Source organism: Podarcis gaigeae (genome assembly GCF_964106915.1).
Source record: "Podarcis gaigeae genome assembly, chromosome: 3".
Classification (NCBI taxonomy): Eukaryota; Metazoa; Chordata; class Lepidosauria; order Squamata; family Lacertidae; genus Podarcis; species Podarcis gaigeae.
In genome coordinates this window covers 110,786,633-110,799,170 of record NC_139680.1, presented here as the reverse complement: position 1 = coordinate 110,799,170, position 12,538 = coordinate 110,786,633, and the positions used below count along the sequence as shown (strand labels likewise).

General features: G+C 48.3%; 1 protein-coding gene across 4 annotated transcripts in view; it reads left to right on the top strand.

Moving 5' to 3' along the window:
* The first annotated feature begins 5,166 nt into the window (after positions 1-5,166).
* The window catches only part of RTN4 (reticulon 4), a 63,966-nt gene continuing 56,594 nt past the window's right edge, over positions 5,167-12,538 (top strand). The window contains exon 1 of one of the 4 annotated variants that reach the window (XM_083733093.1): positions 5,167-6,331. In XM_083733093.1, coding sequence (XP_083589219.1) covers positions 5,812-6,331 — 520 coding nt within the window. In that variant the 5' untranslated portion in view covers positions 5,167-5,811. The remainder of the gene's footprint in view (positions 6,332-12,538) is intronic. The other 3 variants (XM_083733090.1, XM_083733091.1, XM_083733092.1) reach the window with 3 other exon arrangements.

The following is a 12,538-nucleotide window of genomic DNA, read 5'->3' as shown; positions in this document are numbered from 1 at the left end:
TAGAAAGCAAAGTTCTGCCTGTGTTTCAGCCCCGGAATGTCTGTCAGTGGTGTGTATCCATGGAAACGGACCAGTCAAGCAGACAAAAGATGGAGCTATGAACACCTCCCACACCCCCCACATTTTATCCAGTGGAGAACCAGTTGCCCTGTGTCTGCCGGACATTTTGAATTTTGTTGTTGTTTAGTCGTTGAGTCGTATCCGACTCTTTGTGACCCCATGGACCAGACCACGCCAGGCCCTCCTGTCTTCCGCTGCCTCCCGCAGTTTGGTCAAACTCATGCTGGTAGCTTCGAGAACACTGTCCAACCATCTCGTCCTCTGTCGTCCCGTTTCTCCTTGTGCCCTCCATCTTTCCCAACATCAGGGTCTCTTCTCATGAGGTGGCCAAAGTATTGGAACCTCAGCTTCAGGATCTGTCCTTCCAGTGACAGGCAATTACACCAAGGCCGATTCAGGAAAAAGAAATTACATTTTACAGATCCAATTATTCATATTGGGACGCGGGTGGTGCTGTGGGTTAAACCACTGAGCCTAGGGCTTGCCAATCAGAAGGTCAGCGGTTTGAATCCGCACAACGGGGTGAGTGCCTGTTGTTCAGTCCCTGCTCCTGCCAACCTAGCAGTTCGAAAGCATGTCAAAGTGCAAGTAGATAAATAGGTACCGCTCCAGTGGGAAGGTAAAGGGCGTTTCTGTGTGCTGCTCTGGTTCTCCAGAAGCAGCTTAGTCATGCTGGCCACATGACCCAGAAGCTGTACGCTGGCTCCCTCGGCCAATAAAGCGAGATGAGCGCTGCAACCCCAGAGTCGGTCACGACTGGACTCTGGAACGTGTCCAGAGGAGGGCAACCAAAATGGTCAAAGGCCTGGAAACGATGCCTTATGAGGAACGGCTAAGGGAGCTGGGCATGTTTAGCCTGGAGAAGAGGAGGTTAAGGGGTGATATGATAGCCATGTTCAAATATATAAAAGGATGTCACATAGAGGAGGGAGAAAGGTTGTTTTCTGCTGCTCCTGAGAAGCGGACACGGAGCAATGGATCCAAACTACAAGAAAGAAGATTCCACCTAAACATTAGGAAGAACTTCCTGACAGTAAGAGCTGTTCGACAGTGGAATTTGCTGCCAAGGAGTGTGGTGGAGTCTCCTTCTTTGGAGGTCTTTAAGCAGAGGCTTGACAACCATATGTCAGGAGTGCTCTGATGGTGTTTCCTGCTTGGCAGGGGGTTGGACTCGATGGCCCTTGTGGTCTCTTCCAACTCTATGATTCTATGATTCTAATGGTCAGGGGTCCCTTTACCTTTATTATTCATATTGGGGGCGATCAATGGCTACTAGTCCCGATAGCCTATATTCTGCCTCCCTAGGAAGTATACTTCTGAACGCCATTTGCTGCTGTGCTTGGTCTCTGCTCGTAGGCTTCCTATGGGCGTCTGACTGGCTGCTGAGAGAACAGGATGCTTGAACCAAGTGGGCTAAGAACTGACCCAGCAGAGCTCTTCTTATGAGATTTACCACATCAGTCTCACTGATTTTAATGAGACTGGTAACTGCGCTTAAACCTCTGCTCATGGAATGAATGGGGCTTCAATGCACTTAGCTGAGCTCCTTTCCTTGGTTAGCAAGTGCTACTGGTATTAACAGAAGAGCGCATTCTCTCTCTCTGTCTCTCTCTCTCTTACACACACACATCCTTCCAGTTCAGAAGACCAGCACCATCAAGCTCCGTATCTGATTTTCACAGGTGCCCATGGAGTCTGGAGGAAATAAACTTTTCTTCAGGCAAAGCGGAGAGATCAACTAATCTGCAGCCAATATAAGCTTCTGCCAGGGGCTCGTTGCCAGACACGGACAAGCTGGTGCAGATTCTCCTATTGCTTCGGATGAAGTAATGACACGATTTGCATCCCTCGCTTTTCACTGTGGACTTTATAAATAGTGGAATGAGTCAGGGCCATGAATGACACGGCTAAAAAAAAAACACAATACCTTGTTTAACTAAGGAAGTATGTCTTTCTTTTCTTTTTAAATCACAAAATCCTTGGCCTAGATGTCTAATACCTTCGGGCGGGTGTGTGGAACTAGAAATTTAGCACTGGCACTCTGTACTAAGGCTACATTCACAATATATATTTAAAGCAAATGACTTCCCCCAAAGGATTCTGGGAATGGTCATTTCTCTATCACAGGGCTACAAGTCCCCTTATCAGATTAGGTAAAGGTAAAGGGACCCCATTAGGTCCAGTCGTGGCCGACTCTGGGGTTGCGGCGCTCATCTCGCTTTACTGGCCAAGGGAGCCGGCGTACAGCTTCCGGGTCATGTGGCCAGCATGACTAAGCTGCTTCTGACGAACCAGAGCAGCTCACGGAAACCCCGTTTACCTTCCCGCTGGAGCGGTACCTATTTATCTACTTGCACTTTGACGTGCTTTTGAACTGCTAGGTTGGCAGGAGTAGGGACCGAGCAATGAGAGCTCACCCCATTGCGGGGATTCGAACCGCTGAACTTCTGATCGGCAAGCCCAAGGCTCTGTGGTTTAACCCACAGCGCCACCCGTGTCTTATCAGATTACAGTTCCCAGAATTCTTTGGAGGGAAGTCATGTGCTTTACATGGATGTGCACATAGCCTGAGTAGCATAATCTGGGTCTCCACATCCCTACCCCCATTTCTTCCTGGCTTGATGGGCCACTGGAAGTGAGTGGTCCAGTCAGAAAATTTTAGACTATGGATTGTTAAGAGGGCAATGTGTATGATGTCAATAAATCCAAATGCAGTAAGCCAGCCTTGGTTGTGCTTGTGCATTCTGCTAAGTGCCACCACTGATGTCTGAATCATAGCCCTGGTGACACCACTGGCTATGAGCACATACAGCCAGCCATGGACATTGCCAGACAGGGCATTTCTGTCCCATTAATTTGTCACCTAAAATTAAGTCACAATGTGGAGAGCACCAGTGTTCTGATCCTCCCCGTGTTCTTCAAAGCAGGAAACCAAGCTGTTGCTTCTCAGTTATCGGGAAGTAACATGAAAACTTAAGTCCTCCCACACAATGTGTGTATAATAAAGTTACAGGACGGGGTGTGGGTGTTAGTCTGGATGTCCTACCCGAGTCCCCTCCAGGCTTGTAGTTCTATCATCTGTAAAACAGGATTGTGCAGAAGGAACTGTAGAAGCAGTCAAACCAGTCTCCTTGCAGCCATAGCCAAGTCTGATAAGTATCTCTTTGCTTGACTCAAGAGTTGGCCAAGCATAGGAATGTTGCCAGAGAAACTACTAGCTACTGATGCTTCCAGTAGGGGGCAGACTTTCACCCATCACCTGGGCTGAGGCAATGTCATCTTGGATGAAGGAGAACAGGTCAGTGGCCAATCTTATACTGGCTGTAGCTGGGAAGGATGCTTGGGAGATTAGGGTGCATGTAATTATCATCAAGAAGCTGTAACATTAGTCATGTCTGTTTGGACAGCGCTGGAGATAAAGAAACATGGTTTTGTTCTGCCATTTGAGGCACAGCCGCAGGGAGACCTCTCTCTCTGCCCTGGCACAGCAAAAAGGCCTCTAGTCTGGGTAGAGAAGGAAAACACCCTTTTTTAATAATAGGAAGTGGTGTTTTTTGAGGAAGTGGTTGTCCTGCAGCACACTAACTGTGTCAGTGGGAATGAGGCAGCTACCATCCTCTAGGGCAGGAAACCAGTGGCCCTCCAGATGTTGATGGACTACATAGGGGTATTATATAAATGAAGACTATATATATAATGTTTGTGTGTGGTTGGGGCGGAAGAGTCCACCCCAGAGGCTAGAGATGGTCCTGCTTCAAGGCTCTGCAGAGAAACACGTTTCTGAAAAGCTTTAAACATATTTTTAATCGAAGGGTTTCAATTGCTTAAACAATTTTGTTGTACATATTTTATTAATTTCCATCCTCAAGGAATCCCTAAGGCCAGCTCACTCATCAAAGGCAGGGTGGAAATAAACCAAAACACAAGAAATGCTTTTCGTCAATTATAATAATGTCCTCTTAAACGTTAGCTATTACCCCTTTGTAATTACCTGCTACGTCATCTTATAATCGTTTATCCACCTCTGTTTATGAAAGCCTTCGTTGCAAAGGCATGTGGTAACCCAAATTCTGAAGCAATGGGATTTGCCACCACAGATAATAGTAAAGGGCTCAGCATACAGAGCTGGCCAGGCCTGCACAGAAACACTCACATGACAACAGAACTACTTCTGTTCTATAATTTTCTTGACTTACAGATCAATGCACTCCTTAAAATATTAAATTACTCCAGGCAACAGGCGATGTGGAACTTGTGGCCCAACAAATGTTGCTGGACTACAGTACCCATCATCCCTGACTACTGGGCATGCTGGTTGGGGCTGATGGGATATGACATCCCCCAAAAAACCATCACGGAGGGCCACAGGTTTCTCACCGCTAGTGCAGACGTTCAGTAAGTCAGGCTTCTCCTGGTCTGCAGTAAGATGCACTAAAGAGATCTTTACCTGAAGAATTCAGAATAATAAAACCCCCTGCAGCATACTTGGTCTCCCATCCAATTTGAAACCATACCAGACCCTGCTTAGCTTTGCAACTGTGCTAGCAGTTTTAATTCTGCACCACTTCTTTTCTTAATCCTAGGAAGAGCCTGCTGGATTAAGCCCAAGCCCCATGGAGCCCAGCACTCTTTTCTCATAGTGACCAGCCTTATTATGCCCAGGGGAATGTCAAAGGGATGCTAAGCCGGCAATTTAATTAAAAATCGCCAAGGAATGTCTGAATGTTTTTTCCATGGCATCTCTTTTGAGCCAATTAAAGGGTTGCGTTCAGTGATGTCCTACCTAGACAAGGCCTATTAAAACTAAGTCAATCGTGCCTATTAACTTCAGTGGGTCTACTCTGAGCAGCGCTACCCACTGAACGGCTGTCAAAGTTTTCCATATCAAAAGTTTTTTTAAAAAAACGAGTCACGTAAAAAAAATATAAAAGAAAGAAAGCACCTCTTTTAAGCGACGACGTCAGCTTGGATCTGAAAACAAGCAAACTTATAGGAAAGAAATCGCCAGCCAACATTCCCCTCCCCGAAAGGCACGAGGTCTTCCCCGGCTCCTCCTCTGAAAGATGCTCGGAAAGGGGAGGGCGAAGGGTGGCTGGAGTCCATTCCGGTCCGGACCCCGCCCTCGAACTTTCCCCCACTTCAGGACCTCCACCTCCACCTCCCCACTTCCACTCTCCGCAAAACCAACCACTTTCTTTGCTGCACAATAAAGAGGAACCGTAGTAGCGCAGGGCGCGCGCCTGCCGCTTCATCTTCCTCCCCCTCCTCCTCTAATTGGTAGCGCCTTCCCTTGCCCCCTTCCTCACTGGCCTGTTGGGCTGTCCCTTTCGTTCCAAAGCGCGCCCGGGGGGTGGGAATAGAACGCGGGGGGGGGGGACGGGGACTGAGACTTGGTTCAGGTTCAGCCCGATCATTGCGCGGAGGCTGCGAGTTGCGCCTTCTGTGACTCAACAGGGCGTGGAGACACTGGTGGCGGCGGCGCCCCTTTTCCCCTCCCGAGGCATCGCGCCGGCTCCTCCGGAGGCATTTGCGCAGCCGCCCTCCCTCCCCCATTTTTTGTTGGGTCCTCCTCCTTTCACTTTCGCCCTCCCTCTTTCGCTCCCCCTCCCTCTCCGACGGTGCGCGAGGCGAGCTCCAGCCTCCCATCCCTCTCGCTCGCCTCCTTTGCGCCCAAGCAGCAGCAGCAGCAGCAGCAGCAGCGAGTGACTCCCGTTCCTCATTGTTCTCGCCCAGAATCAGAAGCAAGGAGCCATGGACGACCCCGACCAGTCCCCCTTGGTCTCTTCCACCGCCACCTCGGGGGGAGCCGGAGGGCAGGACCAGTGGAAGCCTCAGCAGCCCCTGTTCCAGTACCAGTTCGTCGCGGAGGACGACGGCGAGCCCGAGGAAGAGGACGAAGACGACGACGACGAAGTGGACGACGAACAGCTGGAAGTGAGGGAGAGGAAGCCCGCCGCCCCGGCCTCTGCCCCGCCTCTGGGCGAGAAGCCCCCGGGGCCGCCGCCTGCCCCCCACCAGCCGGCCTGGACCAGCCACCCGGAGGCGCCCTCTTCCACCACCTCCCCTTTCTCTCCATCCGCCTCCGACTTCTCCCTGCCTGAGGGGAAGGGCAAGGACCCCCCGCGCAGCGCCCCGCCGCCGCCGCCTCCGCCGCACCGGGAGGAGCCCCGCGCCCCCGCCGTCCCTCCGCGCAGCGCCCCGCTGCCGCCCAAGAGAGACGAGCCCCCCGCCGCCTCAGCTGCCAAGAAGGGCGCCGCCTCAGGCTCGCCTGGTGAGTGTGCGGGCGCGCGCGCGGGGCAGGGGGAAAAACTGAGGAAGACTTGAGGTGGGGGGGGGCAGGGAAGCTCCGAGGGAGATTCCCCCGAGGGGAGCTCAGGGGTGTGGCCGATTGGCTTTGGGGCGATGGGGGGCCGCGTGGGAGTGGGCTCAAACTTATGGGGGGGTTGAAACTGTGGCAGGAGTGGCCTTACAAGGCTGTGGGGAGAGAGTTTCCTGGGGGGGGGGGGAGGGAAGGGAAGGGGCAGGCTGGGGAGCCGTGAGGAAAATGGCGGGGAGGTGGGGTGTGGGGCATGTTTCCTTTTTTTGGGGGGGGGAGGTGTCTGTGGCGGCGATGGCAGCCGTGTCGGGGAGCCAGGAGGGATCGGGGTTTTCTTTGCGGGGTGGGGAGCTGGAGGACTTGTTGAAACGGAAGGCTTGAGGCAATAACTTGGGGGCGGGGGGGGCGGGCAAGGGACGAACTTGGGGGGCGGGCATTGCAGGTAAGGGTAGAGAAAGGCGGCGGGAGCTCCTCGAGGGCGAAAGTGGGGAAGGGGCTTAGGAGGCAGGGATGCGGAGGAAGAGTGGCCGTGGGGAGTTTGGGGGTTCGGGGGGTGATCGAGGCGCAGCTGGTGGCCAGGGGAGGAGTAGATGTATTGGGGAGCCGGGAGTGTCTGATTGTGGGGCACAATGAGAAGGGGGTCCCGGGGGGGGGCCGTGATCAGGAAGAGTGACTGGTTTTTCTGAAGGGAGTGGCCGGTGTGTGTGCATGTGTGCTCGCTCCCGCGCTACGGAGACTTCTCCGTTGGCGAAGGTGAATAACTGTCCTAGCCCAAGTGGCCAAAAGGCGGGGGTTCTTTTTCTCGGGTTGTAAGGTGATCTGCTGGAAATGCAGCGAGGTGGATCGGGCTGGCGTGGGGGGTGGGCTCTGCAATGGAGCAGATGGGAGTGGCAGGCGCTTTGTGGGGTACACGTGCGCGTGGACGTAGCAGGTCCGGGAAAGGCTTTGCTGCTAAGCGAGCGCGTTACGCAGCCTCTCTCGCCACTTTCCCCTAAAGAATACTTAGGGGGGCCGTAAGCAGCGCTTTGCCATCTGTCATGGGAAGAGCTGAGATCTTCCTTTGTGTCTGGAACCTGTTGTCGACCAGTCTTTTTCCAAAGGCATTTTGTTTGACGGACTCCGAATGCCAACACTGGAGAGGAGAGAGAAAAAAAAATCTAGGGTGTTACAGGAATAGTTCCAGCGCAGGGAAGAATTCTTGTGTGCTGAGAAGGTGGGTGGGGTAACTGCCATTCCGCCCCCCCCCCTCTTTTGACTTTTGGAGACTTTTCAATTTCAGTAGCTATTAATGCAAGAAGCTGGTTCAACACCCACCCACCCCCATGTAATTCATGCTGCTCCTCTTTGCTTATTTCCCATTCCTGGTGCTTTTGCGCCTTGTTCTTTTCTTGATCTAGAAAAGTCGCCCCCCCCCATTTTCATTCAGGATTAAGAAGGGGCTTAAGTGGGGGGGGCCACCCCCGTCCTTCCCACTGTCTAGCATAGGCGTTGGAAGTATCTTTTTGTCTGCAGGCTAACTGAAGCCTCTACATCCAGCCCGTCTATTGTCACAGAGAGCCCGCCTTTTCCTTGCACACACTGGATCTAGAATAGATGAGTGATGGCTCTGGTCCTCCTTACAGCAGGCAGGATTCAGAATGAGCACCTCCCTTCCTGTATATGGAACCAGCAAACTTGACTCAGCCTTCTGCCACCGCCCAGCATTCGCCGCACCAGACGGGAGCATTATGCAGACTTCTCTCTCTCTCTCTCTCTCTCTCTCTCTCTCTGTCTGCCTCTCTCTCTTTCTCTCTCTCTTCCTTCTTTCAAAGATTTCTGCGCCTTCAGTCTGGAAATTCAAGGCGCTTAGCAAAGCCAGTGCACATTGAAATGCAGATATCTGCCCCTTAGAAACATGAAAAGGATTTGAAAAGCATTTGTTCTTAAGTAGAAACAGAGACTAGGGGAATGATTTGGGCAGGAGAATGTCATCACCAGATTCACACAACACTTTATGGGGAGACTTACTGGGAGGATACAAATGCAAAAATAATATTACAATTCTTTTAGGATCATGTGCTAATTTCATTCATTGTGCATTTCACGCTTACATACTGCACTCCCTTTGGTATCATTGATTGTTGTTAATATTACAGAATCAAAATAAAATGTTAAAGAAAAGAGAAGCAGCAGCTGCATAATAAATATAGCACTAAATTCCCACCAAGTTTCATGCTGTTTTAAGGATTTAGAATAGTATTTTCCAGTCCCCTTTGTCATTCTTTGTAGTGCCTTTAATAATGCAGAAGCAAAAATGGATGCTGCAGAAATAGTGCAGTATTAGTTTTTAAAGGCATGTCTGTAGATGTTCACTTTCTGTGTATGAGATGGGTATGCTATGAGATGGGTCTTAAAGCCTCTGGATATTCTCTGACAGTGCTGCATTCAGAATGAACTCAGAATGAAGTAGTTCTTGATAGAAGTATATGATAGGAATCTGGGAATAGATGCTCTTTGCCCTTTAGCCATCCTAGGGGATAAGTGTAGTGAACGTAGTTTCTCTGCACTTGTGCACAATGTATTAAAACATGTTTAGTGTATTTATACCTTGCTTTTCTTCCAAATTGAGAATCAAGGTGGCTTACAACATTTAAAAACAACATTATAAAATACAAAGCAATAAAAACAAACTAGTTAAAAAAATAATTAAATTACATCAGAACATATTTAGCACCAGCAGGGAAAATACAGTTGCCCTAATAAGTAGGCCATTGATTAGCATGCCAGTACCTTAGTTTTCAGAGTCCTGTCTGAGCAGGAAGGTCTTAGCTTGCTAGCAGAAGGATGATAAAGTTGGAGCCAGTCTAACCTTTCTTGGGAGGGAATTCCACAATATGGGAGCCACCACAGAAAAGGCTCTCTCTTGTGTCACAACCAACTGTGCTTCTGAAGTTGATTGGGTTGAGAGAAGGTGCTCACCTGAGGATCACATTGGGAGGTTCATATAGGAAGATGCAATTGTTCAGGTAGCCTAGGCTGTGCCCAAGATTCCTGGAATTACAAGAAAGAGAATGATGTATCAAAACACTCTGAAGCTTAATAAGGTACAGTCTCAAAGTAGGGCAAAGAGGAGTGAAAGGAAAGACTTCGGTAGAAAGAACATTGTATAAGCATCAGATCAATCACAAACGGACTTGATGTGTTTTAGCTACAAACTTGATTCCCACAAATGAGATGCAAATAAAAGTGGATTAATAGTTAAGATAGTTAAAAATGACAGCAAGAAATCCTTGTCTTGTGTTGCAATCATTTATATAGTAAGAAGGTGTGTGTGTGTGTTTCTGTGGAAGAACTTGGACTTCATATTCTGGCCAGGGTGGGAATTGTCACAAGAATTCTGCGACTGCTTGGGAGAGTGGCTGGTGGTTTTATTATTTCTAAATGAAAAGCGACTTCTGAAAAATAGAATAGTTAGAATTAAATGGAACCAGAAACTTGCCAAAGTCCTGAAGGGAGAAAACATTTGTGGAGCTGCTGTCTGATCTCCAGAGAATCTTGAGTATTCATCCAAGTATTAACTAGGTGTATTCTTTTTGTTTATGGAATATACAGTTAACCTCACTTTGCTACTATTATCTATCACATATTTGCTACTGTGCTGTCAATCTCTGGTTGTACATTCCTCCCCTCTTTTTTCCATTAATAACTGGGTGTCTTTCCTCCTAGTATTTCTGTCTTACACTTCCCCTTCATTTTGGAAAATGCTACTATTTTCCTTTCTCCCCAAATTCAAAACAAGGGGTGTTCCGCTTCCTGTAGTTTCATCATTTCTAGAACCCAGTGATTCTTTCATTTGATCCCACTGAAATGTTGGTCTTTTCATATGCTGATTAGGTAGGTCTCCCCATTTCTGCAGGTATTCCCTCCCCCCTTTGACAGCAAGTGGGTGTGTCCCATTTGTGCCTTGCCATATGAAACACTACTTGCATGTTGTAAAGTAACCCATCAGGGAGATTACTCTATTGAAACCTGTCTCTCCCTGATACTCTGGTTTACTACGTACAGAGAGGTTTTTGCATGTGGGAAATTAAAAACATATATGTCCCCTCACCAACCACAACTTGCATTCTGAAGTAACACAGGTCCGGATTCTGTCAGCTCCCTTCTGCAAAATGCTTAATTACACAGTAATTCTCCAGTAGCACAGGTATATAGGGGCAGGTCGATTGCGTCATGGCCCTTAAATAATAATGTTGATACATTTTGGCATATTTCTGCAGCTACTTAGTGTAGCACTGGAAATACTACTTAACTTTTAATACATCGGTGTATACAGAATTGAATTTTGTGAATTTAGCACAAAGAATTTGGATATATTTATGTAATGCAAGCTTTGCTTCCTGTTTGAGACGAGCAAAGAATTTTGAAGTGTAGTTCTCTGTCAGTGGAATGTTGTTTCATACTACAGTGCTCTGTGTGTGAACAACCATGCTCACTTGAAAAGTATTTGGCTGTGTTGGCAATCCACATGTCGAGAGCAATTTTTGAACTTCTCTTCATGCTGATTCATTCAAATGGAGTGTTTGTGTGGGTAGCCGAGGCTTGCCTGTTAATGCAGCACATGGTTGGATTGTCTCGTGGAGGAGGAGTCTAATGCACATGGCTTGACAGCATGGTTCAGAGCTTTGCACTAGCAACCCCAGCGGATGAGTACATTTGAGCTATCCTAGGGCTTGCCAATCAGAAGGTCGGTGGTTCGAATCCCCACGATGGGGTGAGCTCCTGTTGTTCAGTCCGAGCTCCTGCCCACCTAGCAGTTTGAAAGCACATCAAAGTGCAATTAGATAAATAAGTACTGCTCTGGTGGAAAGGTAAATGGCGTTTCTGTGCGCTGCTCTGGTTCACCAGAAGTGGCTTAGTCATGCTGGCCACATGACCCAGAAGCTGTCTGCGGACAAACGGCGGCTCCCTTGGCCTATAGAGTGAGATGAGCGCCGCAACCCCAGAGTCGTTCACGACTGGAGCTAACGGTCAGGGGGTACCTTTACCATTATAGCCTTTGAATTGTTTCTTTGGCTGGAGTTGCTCTACTAAAGGCTGGTGCTGGGATGCTGGGATGTAGGAGCCCAATGAACAATCACTAAGAACTGATAAAGCTCTAACTCTGAGCATCCTCTATAGTTAACAGCTATCTCTGACTCATTTCTAATAGTTTGTCCTCCCGCAGCAGATTTTTTATTCTGTTATTAGTAAGAGAGTAAATATGGACTATTAGCACAGGAATTGCATTATGTGTTCACTGTGCATATTATTTAAATGCAGGAGTTCAGTTCTAGATAGATTGTGAAGTGCTTGGCTAAAAACTGGCTTGCGGTGGATATAAATGGAAGTATGCATTTTCTAATTGAGGTGCTTGAAATCCTGCTCAGTCTTTTGACCTTGGCATCTCGCTTTCATGGTGTGTAACCAGATTCTTGTTTATGAAGATGCTGCATCTAGCCATGACCTTAACTTGTAAAAAACAAGCTCATACCCCGCTGTTTGCAAAAATCATGCAGTTTCAGCAAATTTGCATTATTATTATTATTTGCCTAATTTTGCAGTTAGTCTTTTGAACAACCTGGGATGTGCTAACAAGCAGTGAAAATAATCGGAAGGGAAGAAGTAGGTTGGTGCTAGGACAGGTTGAGGTGAGTTCATGGCACAGAAGAAGTAGATAGAGGTTTTTCTCCCTTTTTCATAAATATACAGCTTGTGGAAATTTAGTTGGAAAATACAGGACAGGTAATAGAAAGTACTTCATGCAGTGCATAGTTAACTAAGGCTGTCAATGGCCACTAGCCAGGGTGGCTACGCTTTTCCTCTATGGTTGAAGGTATCAATGCTTCTAGTTGCTGGAGGCCATAGGAGGGCAGAATGGTCTTGTGTTTAGGTTCTGCTTGCCAGTTTCCCACAGGCATCCGGTTGGCCACAGTGAAAACTTGAATCCAGGAGTGCTATCTTCCCCGCCCACTTTGAGTCTCCATCAGATGCTGACTGCCTACATGTTCTCAAGTTTGCTTCTGCAGCCATAGGGACTAGAAACTCATTATTTCAACATGAAAGCTGGGATTCCCAAGTTGCTGTCCTCCGCCACATAGCCAGATCTTATAACAGCACAGTACAATGTTAGAAACTCAGATA